Source organism: Ranitomeya imitator, chromosome 2 (genome assembly GCF_032444005.1).
Source record: "Ranitomeya imitator isolate aRanImi1 chromosome 2, aRanImi1.pri, whole genome shotgun sequence".
Classification (NCBI taxonomy): domain Eukaryota; kingdom Metazoa; phylum Chordata; class Amphibia; order Anura; family Dendrobatidae; genus Ranitomeya; species Ranitomeya imitator.
The window spans coordinates 373,494,884-373,518,009 of NC_091283.1; the positions used below are offsets into that span (position 1 = coordinate 373,494,884).

At 41.4% G+C, this 23,126-nt stretch overlaps 1 protein-coding gene and 1 long non-coding RNA gene across 2 annotated transcripts; both read right to left on the reverse strand.

Moving 5' to 3' along the window:
• Positions 1-634: 634 nt before the first annotated feature.
• Positions 635-22,188, reverse strand: LOC138663987 (oocyte zinc finger protein XlCOF8.4-like). Its single transcript, XM_069750383.1, has 5 exons — positions 21,348-22,188; positions 20,694-20,826; positions 20,385-20,564; positions 20,178-20,301; positions 635-1,332 (listed from the first exon to the last, which is right to left on the reverse strand). The coding sequence occupies exons 1-5, from the start codon at positions 21,497-21,499 to the stop codon at positions 683-685; spliced, it is 1,239 nt and encodes a 412-aa protein (XP_069606484.1). The 5' UTR covers positions 21,500-22,188; the 3' UTR covers positions 635-682.
• On the reverse strand, positions 11,208-11,915 carry LOC138667438 (uncharacterized). Its single transcript, XR_011318759.1, has 3 exons — positions 11,877-11,915; positions 11,563-11,673; positions 11,208-11,381 (listed from the first exon to the last, which is right to left on the reverse strand). It is a non-coding gene; the product is annotated as an uncharacterized lncRNA (long non-coding RNA).
• Positions 22,189-23,126: the final 938 nt, after the last annotated feature.

Genomic DNA, 23,126 nt, shown 5'->3' on the forward strand with positions numbered 1-23,126 from the left:
TGGCTGGATTGTAATATTTCACCAAGTTTCATAGGTGAAATATTACAAATTGCTCTGATTGGCAGTTTCATTTTCAACAGCCAATCAGAGCGATCGTAGCCACTCCCCCTGTCCCTGTAGGTCGGGTGAAATTTGAGTTAGCCTTTTCACCCGATCTGCAGGAACGTGATTGACGCAGCATATGCGTCACAGGTCGGATTGGCACGGACTTTCATGATGCATACCCTGTGTCACAGGTCGGGAAGGGGTTAATAATGTCTTTTTGTCGCCAGGCAAAAAATAGTTTATTTTCTATACCCTGAGGGAATTCAGGATTTGCCCACAGAGGTAAATACTTGGATATTCTGAAGGAGAGACTATACTTTTTCCACACCGCTTTCCAGGTCTAGATAGTACCTCTAAATAGGGTTGATTTTCTTAAATGTTGGGGCAGGGAGGAAAGGCGCGCATGTAATATGTCCGATAGATTTAAGGGGTGTGCAAAGTCCGCATCTAGTGAGGTATCTGTATAAGAATGGCTGTTGCACAGCCAATCAATAATAAATAATTTTTAATAATTAGAAATGGAGTGAAACGTAAGTCCCTAAATAATGTATGACATGTAACATTACTTGACGATAATTTCTGTATGCTTTATTACTTTACTTGTCAATAACACAAATGTATACCAAAAGGAGAATGGTTACTTCCCTACATGAATTTTCAGATGCGTTTTCGCGGGAAAACATTTGCCACATTCTAAACAAGAAAATTGTTTCTCCACTGAGTGCCTCCTCTCATGTATTTCACAATCTGATTTCTGAGCAAAACATCTCCCACATTTAATACATGAATACGGCTTCACTCCGGTGTGAACATTCAGGTGTCTATTAAGATGTGTTTTTTGGCTGAAAGATCTCCCACATTCTGAACATGAATATGGCTTCTCCCCTGTGTGAATTCTCTGATGAGTAACAAGATCAGATTTCTGTTTAAAACATTTCCCACATTCGGAACATGAGAATGTCTTTCCCACTGGGTGACTTTTCTCATTTCTAACATTACTTTCCTCTGGAACACATCTCATTTGAAAAAATGAACATGAAGTCTCTCCCGTTTGAATTCTTTGATGTTCAACATCCTTACTTTCATTTTTAATTTGATTAACAGTCTGTAAGGAATCAGGAACAAAGACCAGTTGGACAGGGTAACATAATGTATACACGTTGGGAGTGGCTGCGGGTGTAGATGGGATAATGACTTGCTGTTCATATGTATTTTGTGTGATACCACGGTGATCGGCTTTAAAATCTGTAGATATCCCATATTTTTTCAAGCTATTTATATGATCACCTAGCAAAAATAAAAGTGAGATTTTTTTTAATTTTTGTTATATAATTTATACATTCGTGTTTTGTAACATTTATGTACAAAAAAGTCATACAAGTTGCAAGGCATGTAGCACAATTCAATAATTAACAGATTAAGTCTTACCACATGCTTTAGGTTGGCCCCTACTGACCACTCTGACAAAGGAATCTTTAACCCTTCCACACAAAGCAATCAAGTACTGTATGTTGAAAACTATCAGCCAAATTCGTCTTTTTCCTGACATCTTCTGTCATAATAAAGAAACTGGGACACCTTGATTCACATTACAGCAATGTGATGTCCAACTTAAAATGGTGGGTTTAAATGACATTAATGTGTACAACAACCTTACAACTTTTGTGGTAAAACAGACCACCATCTCACGGTAAAGCCCAGTTTACACAACAGTATTAAAATAAAAAAATCTGATATTCAACCATAAGTACATTGTGTGGGCAACACAAAGGACTGGCACATGACTTATTCCTTCCAAAGACTGTACAAAGGGTCACGGAACATTCCTTATGGCTGGAGGAAAGGCGATTCGGGCAGCTAAATGTGAAAGAAGTCTTCACAGTTAGAGCAGTAAGACAGTGGAATGCCAACCGCAAGAGACAATGATGGCAAATACTACAACAACATTTAAAAAAGGGTTGGATGCTTGTCTCACAACAAGTGACATTGTGGATTATAAGTAATCATAACAGAAAATGTAGAACTGATGGAGAAAGTTTGACTGGATGGACCTTTGCATTTTTTCAACCTACATAACTACATATGCAGAAAAATGACTTTCATCTCTATCATCTTAAGTTTGCCATCCATATGACATTAGTGTTTTTTAATTCATCAGCAAGGAATAACATTTAGTCTATGTACACACGGTCAGGATTTGGCAGCGCTTTGGACACAGCACATGTCCGCTACGTCCAAAGCGCTGCCGGCTTTTGAACGCAGGTGATTCCGCATGTTTTCATTGAACCATGTGGAATCACTGCATCCATTACATTATATGTGATATTTATCTTGTGGAGTCTCGCGTGTACGCAACATAAATTGACATGCTGTGGTCTGGAAAGACGTCGCCGCATGTCCATCTCTGCGGGTGATCAGTAGGTGTCTCTGGTCGCATATTGGAGATGGGATTTCTTGAAATCCCATACACTATGCTGTAACATCTGGACGCTGCGGATGTACGCGGCATCCAAACCGCAACGTTTACTGACCGTGGGAACGTACCCTTACAAATCCAAAAAATGTTTTCATACACAGTGTCCGTGTGTGTAATACTTGCGGCACACGTGTGGCAACCGTGTGCCGCATCAGTACCACATGTACCGGCCCCAGGGAAGAAGCGGTATTGTAAGTGCTGTTCCCTGGAGCTGAAGACTGCTCTCATCATTCTCCCCTGCTCTGACGGTGATCACAGGAGAATGATGAGAGTTATATTCAAGCGATAACAATAACAGCAGATGGCAGCTGATGGGACTATTAATCTCATCAACCTACACCTGGTGCCCTAATAACAGTGACAGCAGGAGTGGCTGCCTGTGCTATAAATCAGTGTTCCCCAACTCCAGTCCTCAAGGCCAACCAACAGATCATGTTTTCAGGATTTCCTTTATATTGCACATATGATGCAATTATTACCTGGGCAATACTAAGGAAATCCTGAGAACACGACCTGTTGGTGGGCCTTGAGGACTGGGGTTGGGGAACACTGCTATTAATAAATAAATCCAGCATGCGTTCCCCTGTATTTTCCATAACCAGCCAGGCAAGACTCATAATTGGGGACTGCAACCCTCAGCTGTCAGCTTCAGCAAGGCTGGTTTTCAAGAATAGAGGGGTCCACACGCCATATTTTTTATTTATTTAAATAATGTAAAAAAATGGCGTGGGCTCTCTACCATTTTTAACAAAAACAGCCTTGCTAAAGCAGACAGCTGGGTGATGGTATTCTCAGGCTGGTAAAGAAATATTTATATTGACCCCTCCAGCCTAAAAATAGCATCCGGCAGCTGCCCAGAAAAGGCACTTCTATTAGGTGTGCCAATTCTGGCACTTTGCCCGACTTTTCTCAATTGCCCTGTAGCAAGTGGGGTTCGTATCTGTGGGGTTGAAGTCACCTTTGTATTGTCAGATAACATCAAGCCCACGGCTTAGTAATGGAGAGGAGTCTAAAGGACACCTATCCATTACTAATCCTATAGTTACATGGTAAATAAAGACACAGACAGAATAAAGTCTTTTATTAGAAATTAAAAAAAACAGTTTTTATTTTTAAATTAAAATGGAAAAACACAGTTATACTCACCTGAAGCCTAATTCCACTGAATCCCTTGTCTCCTGTAAAAATAAAAAAAACAACAATATCCCTCACCTATCAGTCGTTCTGTCCCATGTTATAATCCATGTCTGGAGGATATATAGTTTTCATATAGTTTTCAACCTGGACGGTACCAAGGTTCGACCGTCCAGGCTGAGAACTACTGGTGAATGAGCTGCTACGAGCGCAGCATATTTGACCAGCAATGACATCATCGTGGTTACCTCCGGTCAGTGAAGCTGCGTTCCCAGTCGGGCTGAACCGCAGTGACATCGGCACTGTGGGAAAAAGTTAGTCATGAGGGCACCGCAGTTCAAGCTCAGTGACTTCACAGCAGATCACGCTGAGAAGTTATTATGGTGATCTGCTGTGAACCGACAAAGTTATCAGGCTTCTCACTTCTTCTCACCCTTCTACCTGAACCACTGACCCTATTCCCTCTAACTTCCTTCAATCCCTCTCTCCGGCTGTCACCATAAACTTAACTAAAATATGTAACCTCTCTGTTTCATCCGTTATCTTTCCCTCCTTCAAACACATCAGCACACATACATTAGTTACAAAAAACATCCCTTGGCCAGATTTGCGCTGCTAACTACAGACATCTTTAATCTCCTCTTTATCTCTAAACTCCTGGAATGCTTGGTCCACTATCGTCTCTCAGATATCTCTGACCCTTTACAATTCAGTTTCCGCTCTTTACACTCTACAGAGACCGCACTTACTAAAGTCACTAATAATCTACTAAAATCAAAATCTAATGAACACTACTCTCTACTGATTCTCCTGGTTCTCTCTGCAGCATTTGACACTGAGTCACCAGCTCCTCCTCACTATGCGCCGCGCTATTGTCATCAATGATACTGCTCTCTTGCTTTTCCTCGTACCAATCTGACAGCTCCTTTGGTGTACCAATTGCTGGCTTTTCTTCCCCTCCTCCTCATCTCACTGACCTTATTCGACAAACCATTAGCAAATTCGCTTTTCAGTACCATCTCTGATGCTGATGATACCAAATTATACACTTCTCTTTACAAGACCCAAACATTACTACAAAATATCAATGATTATATCTGTCGTCTCTAACTTTAATGATGTCTATCCTCTATCTAACGTTGAATTTGTCAAAAACTGAACTCCTTGTGTTTTCCCCCTCTACTACTTTATCTAAACCAATATTACCATTTCCATGTGTGGTTTCACCACAATTTCCAAGCAGAATGCCCGATCACTTGAGGTTACATTTGACTCAGATCTTTCTTTTACTACCTATATCCGATCATTCACTTGCTCATGTCACCTGTATCTCAAAAACATCTCTAGAATTTGACATTTTCTTACTTTTGTCTGTTCAAAAATTCTCACTGTTGCTCATAATAGAAGAAAAATATATCTTTGTACGGTGTTAGCCAGTAGATTGAATAATATTAATATTTGAGAGTCCTCAGTGGTTAGCCATTAAAAGGTAACAAATAGCAAGTTTTCGAGACGACTCAGGTCTCTTCATCAGGCATAGTATAACACAAAATCTAAAGAGGTATATATTTATACGTAACAGGACATGGAAATATTGCAGTAAATAAGAAAAGGGTTACAATGATGCCTTCACCCTGTGCCACTTTTTACACTGGTTGACCATCCGCTATTGAATACAATATAAACTTATTATTCTCACGCTCTGAGCTTGCCACAGTTTTACGCTGTCAAACATCTTCTGCCTCATCTCAACCACCCTCGCTATGCTCTATTTCACTAATGACCTAAGACTAACAACCTTAAAAATCTGAACCTTCTTCTGCTTTCTCCAAAACGTCTCCTGTGCTGCGCTAGTTCTTGAGTCAACTACTATAGACAATTTGATTAATTACCAGTATTAAACTAACAATTTCCTCTTTGCCCTTATTAAATTTTCCTCAGAATCTGGCCTTATCGATTTATACACCCTCCATACACTTTTTAGCACTCTGTGCTGGTGACCAGTTCATGCAGCGTTATTTGAATACCCTGTTTGTAAAATTGATGGCTTAACCACACTTTTTACCATTCACCTTTGGTGGTTTCATCTATTTCCTCATAGATTGTAAGATTGTGATTAGGGCCAGGGCCGCCATCAGGGCATGACGGCCGTGACTGGCGTATGGGGCCCGGTGAGCAGAGGGGGCCCGCCTTAGCAGCGGCCGGCGCTGCAGCTGATTAAAGCTATTGACGTGCGGGCCCGCGCCCGCACGTCAATAGTTAACAGCCGCCAGCCAATCTGAGGCTGGCAGCTGACGTCAGCCGCAGCGTGCAGGTCGCTGGCGTCTAACGTCATTGTCAGTCGCCGGCGAGTGAACGCTACAGCTGCATGGAGGGAGCAGGAGCGCGGCAGGTAAGCAGAACTTGTTTTTTTTTTTTTTTATTGAGAGCGACGATCCGGGGGGGCCCAGGGCAGAAAGCTGGACACAGGGGGGCAGAAAGCTGGACACAGGGAGGGCAGAAAGCTGGACACAGGGAGGGCAGTAAAGCTGGACACAGGGAGGGCAGAAAGCTGGACACAGGGAGGGCAGAAAGCTGGACACAGGGGGGGCAGAAAGCTGGACACAGGGAGGGCAGAAAGCTGGACACAGGGGGGGCAGAAAGCTGCACACAGGGGGGGCAGAAAGCTGGACACGGGGGGGCAGAAAGCTGGACACAGGGGGGGCAGAAAGCTGGACACAGGGGGGGCAGAAAGCTGGACACAGGGGGGGCAGAAAGCTGGACACAGGGTCAGAAAGCTGGACACAGGGGGGGGGCAGAAAGCTGGACACAGGGAGGGCAGAAAGCTGGACACAGGGAGGGCAGAAAGCTGGACACAGGGAGGGCAGAAAGCTTGACACAGGGAGGGCAGAAAGCTGGACACAGGGAGGGCAGAAAGCTGGACACAGGGAGGGCAGAAAGCTGGACACAGGGGGGGGGCAGAAAGCTGGACACAGGAAGGGGCAGAAAGCTGGACACAGGGAGGGCAGAAAGCTGGACACAGGGGGACAGAAAGCTGGACACAGGTGGGGCAGAAAGCTGGACACAGGTGGGGCAGAAAGCTGGACACAGGGGGGGCAGAAAGCTGGACACAGGTGGGGCAGCAAGCTGGACACAGGGAGGGCAGAAAGCTGGACACAGGGGGGCAGAAAGCTGGACACGGGGTGGCAGAAAGCTGGACACAGGGGGGGCAGAAAGCTGGACACGGGGTGGCAGAAAGCTGGACACAGGGGGGGCAGAAAGCTGGACATAGGGGGGCAGAAAACTGGACACAGGGAGGGCAGAAAGCTGGACACAGGGGGGGCAGAAAGCTGGACACGGGGGGGGCAGAAAGCTGGACACGGGGGGGCAGAAAGCTGGGCACAGGGGCAGAAAGCTGGGCACAGGGGCAGATTGCTGGACACGGGCAGAATGGAGAAACGGGGCATGATTGGAGACACAGGGTGCAGGATGACAGACATGGCGGCATGACTGGAGACACTGGGGCATGACTGGAGACAGATGGGGCAGAATTGAGACACGGGGCATGATTGGAGAGGGGGCAGAATGGTAATACGGGCATGATTGGAGACACTGGAGGCAGGATTGGAGACAGATGGGACAAGATCATGGGGCAGAATGGATACGATGGAGACAGATGGGGCAGGATGGGGAGATCATATGGGGCAGGATGGATACTCATTAGGGCAGGATGGGAGAACATATGGCTGACACCAGAAATGAGACACACGGGGACTAGGATGGCAAATTTTATTACCATAGGGACTAATTAAGGGATATTATTACTGCAGAGTATTTTTTGAGTATACTGTTTTAAATGGGGGGCAGTCCTATTACTGTGTAGAGTGATACTATGTCGCCTTCTTCATGTGGTGTAATGTAGAAGTTGGTAAAATTAAGTAATGTGTTCTGCAAGTGGAACTCGAGATAACGGTGTTATTTCCTGCAGAGACAAGTCCTGGCTGGATGAAGTGATGGCGGTCTGTGCTGGATGAAAGATGAAGGACTTCACCTAGAGACGTCACTGGTGAGTCAGTGTGTTACCTATACACTGACACTATACACTGTATACTATATACAGAGGTCCTGTGTATAATGTCACCGGTGATCACTGGATTACCTATACACTATATACAGAGCTCCTGTGTAGAATGTCACTGGTGATCACTGTATTACCTGTACACAGACACTGCATACTAAGTACAGATCTCCTGTGTATAATGGCACTGATGGTGATAGTATTGTGTTTTTTTTTATTATTGATCGGTATTGTAGTATTCAGTCACTATGTGGTGGTAATATGTGGTCTGGTCATGATGTTGTGGTATTTGTTCCTTGTATTTGATATTATTCGATCACTGTGGTGGTAATATGTCATCTGGTCATGGTGTGGTGGTATTTGTGCCTTGTAGATAGTATTATAGTTCACTGTAGTGATATGGTGTCTGGTCATGGTGCTGTGGTATTTGTTCCTTGTATGTGGTATTATAGGTCATTTAAAAAATTGAAAAATAAATAAAAATATACCTAAATTGTATTGCATATTTTAACAAATATTTAATAGGTTACAGCAGAGTAGGGCCTGGCCAAAAGTGTCTACCTTGTCATTTTGGTGGCTTAAAAAATCTTTTGGCCAAAACAAAAGCTGCCAGCTATGTATGTGATCTGGTGATGGGAATTGTCAATGTGTGATAGGTGAGAAGTGGAGTTTTTCCAAGAGAGAGCGGTGGGACTGTGGACAGTTCGAGACGTGGAGCGTGGAGGCGGGGCTGGGGTGGAGCCTGGGCGGAGTCTCAAGGGGGCCCCGAAAATTTTGCCAGTATGGGGCTCCGAAATTTCTAGTGGCAGCCCTGAGTAGGGCCCTCACTTCTCTTGGTATGTGTAGAATTATGTGTTACTCTGTCATATCTTTATTGTCTATACAAGCCCCCTATGAATTGTAAAATACTGTGGAATATGTTGGCGCAATAGAAATAAAAAAATACAATTATTATTATAGCCATCAGTAGTAGTGTAGCATCGGGTGGTTTCGTCAAACTCAATCTGACAGGTGCCCCGCCCCTATCAAAGTGTATCAAAGTGTGTAACCCCTCCCCTCCCCTTGTCTGACGGCTGGTATCCAGCTGTCCCTCCTTGTTTGATTCCCCCTTTTGATATAGTTTAATATAGTTTAATTTGTTGTAGTTTTGATATTATTCCCGTATTTTGTGGAATAACACATGTTTATAATTATAGCCTAGTCGTGTATTTATTTTACACGTGGTTTATAACACCTTTCTCATTTGTTTTATAATAGATTTTATACGTATCCCCGAGTTTGATTCTGTAAGCTTTTGTTTTATTCACAGTGTATTCATATAGTGGAGAACTTAAAGCTGTTTATATGTGTCTCTACTGAACACTATGGTGAACATTAACTAAGTGTTTATTTTCACAAACAGAGAATCTGCTGTGGGTATTTGCAGTGTATTCATATAGTGGAGAACTTAAAGCTGTCTATTTGTTTTTGTAAATGGTGAACACTAACTAAATGGTGAACATTACCTAAATGTTTAGGTTAACTGCGGTTCAGAGGTTCATAACACCTAGGTCAATTGTTGTTGTATTTGCGTACCCCATAAATGTTTATTTTCACAAACAGAAGAGGCAGCTTTTTTTGTTTGTACATGTATTGTACCTGAAGGTTATCTGCGGGGCATTTTGGTGTTTCTGTATGCAATCCTACATCCTTGTATTTGCGTACCCCATAAATGTTTATTTTCACAAACAGAAGAGGCTGCTTTTTTTTGTTTGTACATGTATTGTACCTGAAGGTTATCTGTGGGGCATTGTAAGCTGTGTTTATTCACAGTGTAGCAGATTTTCTCCTTGGGGCTGCCTTATATACACAGAAGCGATATGCACCAATGTTACAACACAAGCTATAATATGACCCAATGTTACAACACAAGTAAGAAGCGGTGTGTTTTATACGAATATAAATTTTATTTCGCACAATAAAACAGCATCTCAAATTTAACGACACGATGAACAAGTATGAAAATACACCAATATTAACTATTTTCGCCCGCATTTTATATAAAATCTGCATAAAAAATCTTCTTGGCTGCACCAAAACACGTAAGAAACAAATGTACAACTTTTAGCGCTGCAGCATACGCAGATATTATTTCGGCGTTCTTTAATTCTACATTATTTTATAACACATTAATTTCACAACTTTTATATGATATTTATAACACATTCTCATTTATAAGGGATTTATAGCACAATATTGTAAAATCATTTATTGGTGCGCGGCCTTACTAATATCCTTTGAAAATAAATTCAACATTATTATTCCATGCTGTGACATTTTTATTCTGCAGCAACCTGTTTAGTAAAAATTCAGCATTCTTTTTATATCTTTGGTTTATATTATATTAGCTTTTTGTCATAGGTCAGGGATTTTTTTTTTTTGCACTTTATTAATATGCGGTTATTAGTCATTTAGGACTTATGTTATCATGTTTTTTGCACTTTATTAATATGTTGACCACATAGGTCAGGGATTTTTGCACTTTATTAATATGCGGGCCACATAGGTCAGTGATTTTTGCACTTTATTAACATACAACACACACAAGAAATAGACATTTAGAACTTATTTATGATTAATATGCGATTATTAGGCATTTAGGACTTATGTTATCATGTTTTTTGCACTTTATTAATATGCTGACCACATAGGTCAGGGATTTTTTGTGCTTTATTAATATGCGGGCCACAAACACTTCTGCGCCCACGGGCGCTTCTCAACCAACCATGCATCCGGTACTCATCAGGCACTGTGAAATAATGCAAAAATACATCTGTGTGCGGCTGTCGGCATCAACATTTTGCTATTATAAGTTTATGGTTCTGTAAAGAACACGCAACACATACAGAACTCACACACACACACAAATACACACAGCACACAACACGCACATATTATGAAAAATGACAACCATTGTATGTGATTTAAAAGACTTTAGTTAGATTTATCAGGGGTGATTTAGTTTGAAAGCACGCAGCTCCTCGGTAATGTCAGGTGTTGGACATGCATTTAACAGTCTTTCATATGTATCGCAGAAAGATTTTAGTTCCATCTGTGCGAGTTTGCTTTGAGCGTACTGCGCAGACATGTCAGTAAACATTTTGACATGGTCAGCATCCCACGAAGGACGACCTGTGTAAGGTGTATGTACAGCAACTTTCTGCTTTCTACCTACACGGCGTCGGGATACGGCTCGTTTCTTTAGAGGTAATACAGGGGCAAAAACGCTAGAAGAGCCTGCAAGAGCAGTATCTGCAGATTGCACAGTCTGGCACACAGGTATATTGAGGGGCTCTGTGGGTGACCACATACCCTCGGAGAGCTGTTCAATTTCTCTGTTTTCAGGCGTAACTTGTGGTATGACGCCTGTGCTATTGGCGGGCCGAGTTATGCGGGGCCTAGCGTTCGGCGCTGCACGTTTCTCTCTTGAAACACTCGTATATTTCTGATGTGAAATCTTGGGGCTTGGATTCCCGGGTTGTTTTGGTGCAGCGTAGCATTCATCACGATCCACAACACAGATGGGCGAGAGAGATGTTGTTCGCACCGCCGTATTAGCTCTTTGTGGTTGATTCTCTTCAGCGTCGTAATTACGCCGGTGCAAAACTCGTTGCTGAAGAGGCGACGTATCTAAAAGAAAAGATACAAGTGGCGGTTAGCTGCGAAACGGCGCAAAATTGGAAAAGCTAAACGGCGACGCATAGCTATGATCATGCGTAATATTTGAAAAGTTAATGGGGACAGGTACCCATGAAATCATTGTAACAATATTTACATAAACCTGTATAGAGCAGTCCAGATATATACTTACAAGTATGAAGCGGGAATTGTCCCACATCAGCTCCTGGTTTAACGGGCGGCGCAATGCTCAAACTCGCAGAGGCGGGAATATTCTCTTTTTCAAGCTGTATTTTCCGGGCAACTAGATTAGCGGGTGTAAGTAAAAATATAACGATTAGCGAACACAGAATTGATTTTCTACACAAAACTGCAGCGGTGAGACGAATATATATATATATATATATATATTCAAAAATGAATTTTCTGACAGTTAGCTAGCAGCTGTAAGTAAATATGAGTATTACACAAAAGTGAGAATCGACTGTATTTCAAGTGAACAGATACCTTTTCTATTCTTGAAACATCGGCGTAACGAGTTGCCGCGTCTTTTAGGAGCAGCGGGTTTCGCTGAAGTTGCAGGGTTCTTGACATCTATGATCTCCACGTCTGAACCCAGCGTATCGCGTGGTTCGGGAACACACCAGTTTTCAGCCATATCGTCAGATGTCTCCGTGTCAGTATCTGTATGAGAAATTGCGCGTAGTTCGTGTTTACATACAAAGGATTAAAGCAACTGATATAGTATAATATAGTTTTACGGTATAAACATATTTGCGGTGTAAATTAATATAGCAAGACTTATGCCGCTATATATTAATAATTCAGTATTATATTGGTGGCTACCGCTATTATTTGTTTTATTAATTTAATCATATATTTATTATGACATAATTTGTGTAATACAATAGTTAATAGATGCTATAGTTTTACGCCATAAACAGTATATATTAACATAGATAATATATATATATATATATATATATATATATTTAGCATTCTTACATGTGATACATGAAAGATAAATATCTCTGTACCGTGTTACAATGACATTTTTCCCTATCTAAAAGCAAAAAGGTGCTCCTAATTACCCATGATGAGATGAAGAGCAGGCCCATTATCGGCTATCGGCGCCACGGCTTCAATGTGCGCATAATTCTGCGTTATGAAATTATTGCGCCAATCGGGCGACATACACGGCTCTTAAATAAGAAAGAATGCATGTATTAACTCGGTATTATACGCGTATAATGTACAGAGTATTGACTCATTCTGATTGTGTCATTATATTATAAGTATTATATATTCATGCATTCTTTCTTATTTAAGAGCCGTGTATGTCGCCCGATTGGCGCAATAATTTCATAACGCAGAATTATGCGCGCATTGAAGCCGTGGCGCCGATAGCCGATAATGGGCCTGCTCTTCATCTCATCATGGGTAATTAGGAGCACCTTTTTGCTTTTAGATAGGGAAAAATGTCATTGTAACACGGTACAGAGATATTTATCTTTCATGTATCACATGTAAGAATGCTAAATATATATATATATATATTATCTATGTTAATATATACTGTTTATGGCGTAAAACTATAGCATCTATTAACTATTGTATTACACAAATTATGTCATAATAAATATATGATTAAATTAATAAAACAAATAATAGCGGTAGCCACCAATATAATACTGAATTATTAATATATAGCGGCATAAGTCTTGCTATATTAATTTACACCGCAAATATGTTTATACCGTAAAACTATATTATACTATATCAGTTGCTTTAATCCTTTGTATGTAAACACGAACTACGCGCAATTTCTCATACAGATACTGACACGGAGACATCTGACGATATGGCTGAAAACTGGTGTGTTCCCGAACCACACGATACGCTGGGTTCAGACGTGGAGATCATAGATGTCAAGAACCCTGCAACTTCAGCGAAACCCGCTGCTCCTAAAAGACGCGGCAACTCGTTACGCCGATGTTTCAAGAATAGAAAAGGTATCTGTTCACTTGAAATACAGTCGATTCTCACTTTTGTGTAATACTCATATTTACTTACAGCTGCTAGCTAACTGTCAGAAAATTCATTTTTGAATATACAGTGGGGCAAAAAAGTATTTAGTCAGTCAGCAATAGTGCAAGTTCCACCACTTAAAAAGATGAGAGGCGTCTGTAATTTACATCATAGGTAGACCTCAACTATGGGAGACAAACTGAGAAAAAAAATTCCAGAAAATCACATTGTCTGTTTTTTTAACATTTTATTTGCATATTATGGTGGAAAATAAGTATTTGGTCAGAAACAAACAATCAAGATTTCTGGCTCTCACAGACCTGTAACTTCTTCTTTAAGAGTCTCCTCTTTCCTCCACTCATTACCTGTAGTAATGGCACCTGTTTAAACTTGTTATCAGTATAAAAAGACACCTGTGCACACCCTCAAACAGTCTGACTCCAAACTCCACTATGGTGAAGACCAAAGAGCTGTCAAAGGACACCAGAAACAAAATTGTAGCCCTGCACCAGGCTGGGAAGACTGAATCTGCAATAGCCAACCAGCTTGGAGTGAAGAAATCAACAGTGGGAGCAATAATTATAAAATGGAAGACATACAAGACCACTGATAATCTCCCTCGATCTGGGGCTCCACGCAAAATCCCACCCCGTGGGGTCAGAATGATCACAAGAACGGTGAGCAAAAATCCCAGAACCACGCGGGGGGACCTAGTGAATGAACTGCAGAGAGCTGGGACCAATGTAACAAGGCCTACCATAAGTAACACACTACGCCACCATGGACTCAGATCCTGCAGTGCCAAACGTGTCCCACTGCTTAAGCCAGTACATGTCCGGGCCCGTCTGAAGTTTGCTAGAGAGCATTTGGATGATCCAGTGGAGTTTTGGGAGAATGTCCTATGGTCTGATGAAACCAAACTGGAACTGTTTGGTAGAAACACAACTTGTCGTGTTTGGAGGAAAAAGAATACTGAGTTGCATCCATCAAACACCATACCTACTGTAAAGCATGGTGGTGGAAACATCATGCTTTGGGGCTGTTTCTCTGCAAAGGGGCCAGGACGACTGATCCGGGTACATAACAGAATGAATGGGGCCATGTATCGTGAGATTTTGAGTGCAAACCTCCTTCCATCAGCAAGGGCATTGAAGATGAAACGTGGCTGGGTCTTTCAACATGACAATGATCCAAAGCACACCGCCAGGGCAACGAAGGAGTGGCTTCGTAAGAAACATTTCAAGGTCCTGGAGTGGCCTAGCCAGTCTCCAGATCTCAACCTTTGGAGGGAGTTGAAAGTCCGTGTTGCCAAGCGAAAAGCCAAAAACATCACTGCTCTAGAGGAGATCTGCATGGAGGAATGGGCCAACATACCAACAACAGTGTGTGGCAACCTTGTGAAGACTTACAGAAAACGTTTGACCTCTGTCATTGCCAACAAAGGATATATTACAAAGTATTGAGATGAAATTTTGTTTCTGACCAAATACTTATTTTCCACCATAATATGCAAATAAAATGTTAAAAAAACAGACAATGTGATTTTCTGGAATTTTTTTTCTCAGTTTGTCTCCCATAGTTGAGGTCTACCTATGATGTAAATTACAGACGCCTCTCATCTTTTTAAGTGGTGGAACTTGCACTATTGCTGACTGACTAAATACTTTTTTGCCCCACTGTATATATATATATATATATATATATATATATATTCGTCTCACCGCTGCAGTTTTGTGTAGAAAATCAATTCTGTGTTCGCTAATCGTTATATTTTTACTTACACCCGCTAATCTAGTTGCCCGGAAAATACAGCTTGAAAAAGAGAATATTCCCGCCTCTGCGAGTTTGAGCATTGCGCCGCCCGTTAAACCAGGAGCTGATGTGGGACAATTCCCGCTTCATACTTGTAAGTATATATCTGGACTGCTCTATACAGGTTTATGTAAATATTGTTACAATGATTTCATGGGTACCTGTCCCCATTAACTTTTCAAATATTACGCATGATCATAGCTATGCGTCGCCGTTTAGCTTTTCCAATTTTGCGCCGTTTCGCAGCTAACCGCCACTTGTATCTTTTCTTTTAGATACGTCGCCTCTTCAGCAACGAGTTTTGCACCGGCGTAATTACGACGCTGAAGAGAATCAACCACAAAGAGCTAATACGGCGGTGCGAACAACATCTCTCTCGCCCATCTGTGTTGTGGATCGTGATGAATGCTACGCTGCACCAAAACAACCCGGGAATCCAAGCCCCAAGATTTCACATCAGAAATATACGAGCGTTTCAAGAGAGAAACGTGCAGCGCCGAACGCTAGGCCCCGCATAACTCGGCCCGCCAATAGCACAGGCGTCATACCACAAGTTACGCCTGAAAACAGAGAAATTGAACAGCTCTCCGAGGGTATGTGGTCACCCACAGAGCCCCTCAATATACCTGTGTGCCAGACTGTGCAATCTGCAGATACTGCTCTTGCAGGCTCTTCTAGCGTTTTTGCCCCTCTATTACCTCTAAAGAAACGAGCCGTATCCCGACGCCGTGTAGGTAGAAAGCAGAAAGTTGCTGTACATACACCTTACACAGGTCGTCCTTCGTGGGATGCTGACCATGTCAAAATGTTTACTGACATGTCTGCGCAGTACGCTCAAAGCAAACTCGCACAGATGGAACTAAAATCTTTCTGCGATACATATGAAAGACTGTTAAATGCATGTCCAACACCTGACATTACCGAGGAGCTGCGTGCTTTCAAACTAAATCACCCCTGATAAATCTAACTAAAGTCTTTTAAATCACATACAATGGTTGTCATTTTTCATAATATGTGCGTGTTGTGTGTTGTGTGTATTTGTCAGGGTCCGTCCATTGTTCATCGTTTCGTTATCAGATTCCGCAAAGATGCATTTGTCATCATTATGCTGTTAGCTAACTTAAAATTTGAGATGCTGTTTTATTGTGAGAAATAATTACACTGCCATGTAAATACACGCCTAAGGTATACGCAGAATTATAGATAGCGTCGCCAGCTGGGAAATTAATTGAGAAACGAGTCCAGTGGTAACGCGCCGCGAGCTGCAATAATTCAATATAAAATGACTATTTTCATCATGTGATAAAATAATGCAGAATTAAAGAAAGCTGGAATAATATATGTGGCTATGTCAGCGCTAAAATAGAAAAAATGTTAGTAATTCAATATAAAATGGCTATTTTCAGAATTTGACATTACCGCTTGCTATAGCGTTATTTTTATAAACATGTGTTATCCCCGAATCAAATTAACAATATCAAACATGTTGTGTTATAAAAGCATAAATAAAACTGATAGAAATGCACAAAGAGAAATGTTATCCCATGACTATTTTCATCATGTGATAAAATAATGCAGAATTAAAGAAAGCGGGAATAATATATGTGGCTGTGTCAGCGCTAAAATAGAAAAATGTTAGTAATTCAATATAAAATGGCTATTTTCAGAATTTGACATTACCGCTTGCTATAGCGTTATTTTTATAAACATGTGTTATCCCCGAATCAAATTAACAATATCAAACATGTTGTGTTATAAAAGCATAAATAAAACTGATAGAAATGCACAAAGAGAAATGTTATCCCAGAATAATTAATATGATATTCTGCCATCTAGTGGCCGTGATGGGTAATTGGTTATGCTACACATTTCTCAAAGAAATGTCTTTGTAAGCCAACAACGAAATTTTACACAAAAAACAAGAAAAACAGTAATACATGTGCAGCAGTAACTTAAAATGTGTTCCCAGAATCAAATTACCAATATCAAACATGTTGTGTTATAAATGCATGAATAAAACTGATAGAAATGCACAAAGAGTGCAGAAGTGTTATTTCTATAAAGATATATTGCCCGGTTTCTTATGTATGTCCAGTTATTTTCAACAAAACAAGGATAGAGTCAAATTATAGACAGCACATCCAAAGTGCATAAAGATAATAACATAAATAAGTCCTAAATGTCTATTTCTTGTGTGTGTGTGTGTGTGTGCTGTATGTGTTGTGTGTGTGTGGGTTCTGTGTGTTTGTTGTGTGTGGTTCTGTGTTGTGTGCGTGTGTGTGTGTGTGTGTGTTTGTGCCTGTCTGACCGCGATTTTACACAAAAACATTAAAAGTCTGTATATGTTAGATGTCTTTGTATAAAAAGGAGTCAAATTATAGGCAGCACAGGCACCTGTAAAATTAATAGTGTAAAATTAATATGTGCTAAAATAATGTAGAATTAATGAAAGCTGTAATAATATATGGGAATGTGTCACTTTTATATTCGTATAAAACACAACGCTTCTTACATGACAATCAAACAACAAAAACAAATGAAAGGTGTTATAAACCATGTGTAAAATAAATACACGACTAGGCTATATTTATAAACATGTGTTACCCCAGAATCAAGGCCACAATAACTTTTCTTTAAGCCGCTGACCCGCAGTTGGAACTAAAATCTTTCTGCGATACAAATGAAAGACTGTTAAATGCGTGTCCAACACCTGACAATACCGAGGAGCTGCGTGTTTTCAAACTAAATCACCCCTGATAAATCTAACTAAAGTCTTTTAAATCACATACAATGGTTGTCATTTTTCATAATATGTGCGTGTTGTGTGCTGTGTGTATTTGTGTGTGTGTGAGTTCTGTATGTGTTGCGTGTTCTTTACAGAACCATAAACTTATAATAGCAAAATGTTGATGCCGACAGCCGCACACAGATGTATTTTTGCATTATTTCACAGTGCCTGATGAGTACCGGATGCATGGTTGGTTGAGAAGCGCCCGTGGGCGCAGAAGTGTTTGTGGCCCGCATATTAATAAAGCACAAAAAATCCCTGACCTATGTGGTCAGCATATTAATAAAGTGCAAAAAACATGATAACATAAGTCCTAAATGCCTAATAACCGCATATTAATAAAGTGCAAAAACATGATAACATAAGTCCTAAATGCCTAATAATCGCATATTAATCATAAATAAGTTCTAAATGTCTATTTCTTGTGTGTGTTGTATGTTAATAAAGTGCAAAAATCACTGACCTATGTGGCCCGCATATTAATAAAGTGCAAAAATCCCTGACCTATGTGGTCAACATATTAATAAAGTGCAAAAAACATGATAACATAAGTCCTAAATGACTAATAACCGCATATTAATAAAGTGCAAAAAAAAAAAAATCCCTGACCTATGACAAAAAGCTAATATAATATAAACCAAAGATATAAAAAGAATGCTGAATTTTTACTAAACAGGTTGCTGCAGAATAAAAATGTCACAGCATGGAATAATAATGTTGAATTTATTTTCAAAGGATATTAGTAAGGCCGCGCACCAATAAATGATTTTACAATATTGTGCTATAAATCCCTTATAAATGAGAATGTGTTATAAATATCATATAAAAGTTGTGAAATTAATGTGTTATAAAATAATGTAGAATTAAAGAACGCCGAAATAATATCTGCGTATGCTGCAGCGCTAAAAGTTGTACATTTGTTTCTTACGTGTTTTGGTGCAGCCAAGAAGATTTTTTATGCAGATTTTATATAAAATGCGGGCGAAAATAGTTAATATTGGTGTATTTTCATACTTGTTCATCGTGTCGTTAAATTTGAGATGCTGTTTTATTGTGCGAAATAAAATTTATATTCGTATAAAACACACCGCTTCTTACTTGTGTTGTAACATTGGGTCATATTATAGCTTGTGTTGTAACATTGGTGCATATCGCTTCTGTGTATATAAGGCAGCCCCAAGGAGAAAATCTGCTACACTGTGAATAAACACAGCTTACAATGCCCCACAGATAACCTTCAGGTACAATACATGTACAAACAAAAAAAAGCTGCCTCTTCTGTTTGTGAAAATAAACATTTATGGGGTACGCAAATACAAGGATGTAGGATTGCATACAGAAACACCAAAATGCCCCGCAGATAACCTTCAGGTACAATACATGTACAAACAAAAAAAGCTGCCTCTTCTGTTTGTGAAAATAAACATTTATGGGGTACGCAAATACAACAACAATTGACCTAGGTGTTATGAACCTCTGAACCGCAGTTAACCTAAACATTTAGGTAATGTTCACCATTTAGTTAGTGTTCACCATTTACAAAAACAAATAGACAGCTTTAAGTTCTCCACTATATGAATACACTGCAAATACCCACAGCAGATTCTCTGTTTGTGAAAATAAACATTTAGTTAATGTTCACCATAGTGTTCAGTAGAGACACATATAAACAGCTTTAAGTTCTCCACTATATGAATACACTGTGAATAAAACAAAAGCTTACAGAATCAAACTCGGGGATACGTATAAAATCTATTATAAAACAAATGAGAAAGGTGTTATAAACCACGTGTAAAATAAATACACGACTAGGCTATAATTATAAACATGTGTTATTCCACAAAATACGGGAATAATATCAAAACTACAACAAATTAAACTATATTAAACTATATCAAAAGGGGGAATCAAACAAGGAGGGACAGCTGGATACCAGCCGTCAGACAAGGGGAGGGGAGGGGTTACACACTTTGATACACTTTGATAGGGGCGGGGCACCTGTCAGATTGAGTTTGACGAAACCACCCGATGCTACACTACTACTGCCATCACAAAATGATGTAAACATATTTACAAACTCATTATATAGGTTTAGAAAACCTGTGTGTTTGAAAATTCTGTAAAACTAGCTTTACTTCAGCACTTATTATTAAAGAAGTGAATTTATTCATACCAATTACCTGGTGATGTGAGGCGCTGGGGAACCTCCACAATTACATCCTTGTACAGATCCTTGTGTCCTTCTAAATACTCCCACTCCTCCATGGAGAAATAGACGGTAACATCCTCACACCTTATAGAAACCTGACACATACAATGATACCGTCATCAACCAGATCCCTTTATAACATTACTGTAATATGTCCCAGTATTCCTAGCAGTGTCACCTCTCCAGTCAGCAGCTCAATCATCTTGTAGGTGAGTTCTAGGATTTTCTGGTCATTGATGTCGTCATGTATCAGGAGGTGAGGTGGAGGCCCCGTGATTGGGCTCAGGGGTCTTTCCCATCTCTCAGACACAGGGTCCTGACAGCGCTCACTAGAGGTCTTCTTCACTACTGTGTAATCCTGTGTATGGAAAAACACATTAATAAATTTCACTACAGACATTTCCAGAGCCCTCACCTTTCCAGTTTTGTCCATCTTTTATTCCCATAGATAAGAATGATGTAATGTGACGTCATCATGATCCCTCACCTCACCAGTAAGCTGGAAGAGGATCTCTAGGGTGAGGTTTAACAGCATCTTTGCAATCTCTTTCCTACCACTATCCATCAGGAAAATTCTCTTATAGAAGATCTTGACCGAAAGGATCCGATATTGTAGGGACCTGAATGGGAAAAAGATGATGATGTAACATCATAAAGATCCCATGTAATAACAAAATTACTAGAGATAATAAGGGGAAACAAGTGAGGAGATATATAATGTAGAGGTTTCTTTTCTCATGAAATATAACATGAAGGCAGTTCCTACCTGAAAAAGACGGATATTTCTAAAAATTATGTTCGACAGAGTGGAGCGCCCCCAGACGCAGGGCTGCGGGTTACTCGGTATCGGTCCTCTCTGGCTCAGTTCTGGGGTTGTCACGGTGGCTGGACCTGGTCCGTGACCCTGCTAAGGGGCGTCCAATAAAAGGGGTGATGAAAGTCATCTAAGGTTTCGTGACGCCACCTGTGGTATTCGGTCAGGGTGACCGACGCTGCTTGGGGTCCACTGGGGTGATGTGATGGCAGCTAGATGGTATACCTTCCCACAGGTCAAGTATGTCCCCAGGGCTTCCCAGTAGTGTAGGTGGCGATGGTGTGAGGTGCAGTCAATAACGAGGACACAGGGTGGCAGTCTCTTTACCTTTTACTGAAGGCTTCGGGATCCGCAATCCAGAGCACTGTTAACAGGGCTGTCTGAGACCGGCCAGTCCGAAGGCACATCCAGAGTTCCCTTTGCAGGTGGAAATCAGTGCCTACCACTAGCGCCTGTAGTAGTTCTTCCCTGCGGAGCATTCGGGATAGTCCTCACAACTTCTGTTCTCGTTCTTTCTATTCTCCGTTCCCCAAGTTTGTTATGGCTAGGACGCACCCGTTTGACGGGAAGGCTCGGAGCTATTCTGGGACCCTAGAGACACGCCTCTCCACGGTTGCTCCCTATGTTTGCTTAGGTCATGTAAGGTAGACAGCCAACCTATAATTAACTGTCCTGCGGTATTTGAAGTAAGGCATAAAGTCAGTTACTTCCTCGGTGTTCCGGTCACCGGCTACGCGCCTCAGTAGGATGTTGCCGTTCTTGGGGCACGACTCCTACTGGCTCTCCTTTATGCTTGATCTCATTTCTCACTGTCCACAATATCCTTCGCTTCATGTCCTTTCTTCAGATGCCGCCGCAAGGTAGTGCAGGCGCGGCTCTGTAACGATCTGTTCTTGTCGCTAAGTCTCTGCCAGGTTCCCACGCCTGACAGGGACTCCCCTGAAGTCTCCCCCGCAACACCCCCTGCCACGGGATGTTGCCTGGGCAAAACCCAGTCAGCTTCTGTCTAACTTCCTATCCAACCCCTAGTTTTACCAGTGTGAGGAGTGGCCTAATAAATAAAACCTTTTGCTCCCCCTAGTGGCCGGAGTGTGAAGTGTAATGTGTGCTTGTGATACCTGGTCAGATGAACTCCTTTAGTGCCATCAGACGTACCATCACTCCCCTTAGTGGCAGAACGACACTACTGCAACGACCAGGTCTCTGGGGCGCTGCACAGTGCACATCAATAAAATTAGAGGGGTGGTCTGAAGTCAAACTAAATTTCATTCTAAATCCTCATCTATTTAGTGCAGTAATCTAAGCTATTTTCTAAACCTGTATTAAAAACTCCCTGCCATTCTCTAACTACACTATCTAACAGCTATTCTATTTTTTCCAATTTCCTGTGTGATGAAACGAAGCACCAAGGAGATTGCTTAAGGGCAGAAAAGAACGCTGATGAGATAGCCTGAGGTCAGCAAGGAATGCTGAGGAGATCGCCTGAGGTCAGAGAGGAACACTGAGGAGATGGCCTGAGGTCACAGAGGAACGCTGAGGGGAAGGCCTGAGGTCTCAGAGGAACGCTGAGGAGAATGCTAAGAGTAGAGAAAAACGCTGAGGAGATGGCCTGAGGTCACAAAGACACGCTGAGGAGAAGGCCTAAGGGAAGAGAAGAACGCTGAGGAGATGCCTGAGGTCACAGAGGAATCCTGAGGAGAAGGACTGAGGTCACAGAGGAACGCTGAGGAAATGGCCTCAGGTCACAGATGAACGCTGAGAAGAAAGCCTAAGCGTAGAGAAGAACGCCAAGGAGATGGCCTGAGGTCACAGAGGAATGCTGAGGATATGGCCAGAGGTCAGAGAGGGACGTTGAGGAGAAGGCCTGAGGTCACAGAGGAACACTGAGGAGATGGCCTGAGGTCACAGAGGAACGCTGAGGAGAAGGCCTGAGGTCTCAGAGGAACCTTGAGGAGAATGCTAAGAATAGAGAAAAACGCTGAGGAGATGGCCTGACGTCACAAAGACACGCTGAGGAGAAGGCCTAAGGGTAGAGAAGAACGCTGAGGAAATGGCCTGAGGTCAGAGAGTTACGCTGAGGAAATGGCCTCAGGTCACAGATGAACG

Excerpts from the sequence above, each read along its gene's own strand:
- LOC138663987 (XM_069750383.1), bottom strand. The coding sequence starts at position 21,499 with ATGCTCCGCAGGGAAGAACTACTACAGGCGCTAGTGGTAGGCACTGAT. Across the intron at positions 20,827-21,347 it reads CCCGAAGCCTTCAGTAAAAG|GTCCCTACAATATCGGATCC; the intron begins GTAAAGAGACTG and ends TTTCCCATTCAG. Across the intron at positions 1,333-20,177 it reads CCAGCGCCTCACATCACCAG|GTGATCATATAAATAGCTTG; the intron begins GTAATTGGTATG and ends TATTTTTGCTAG.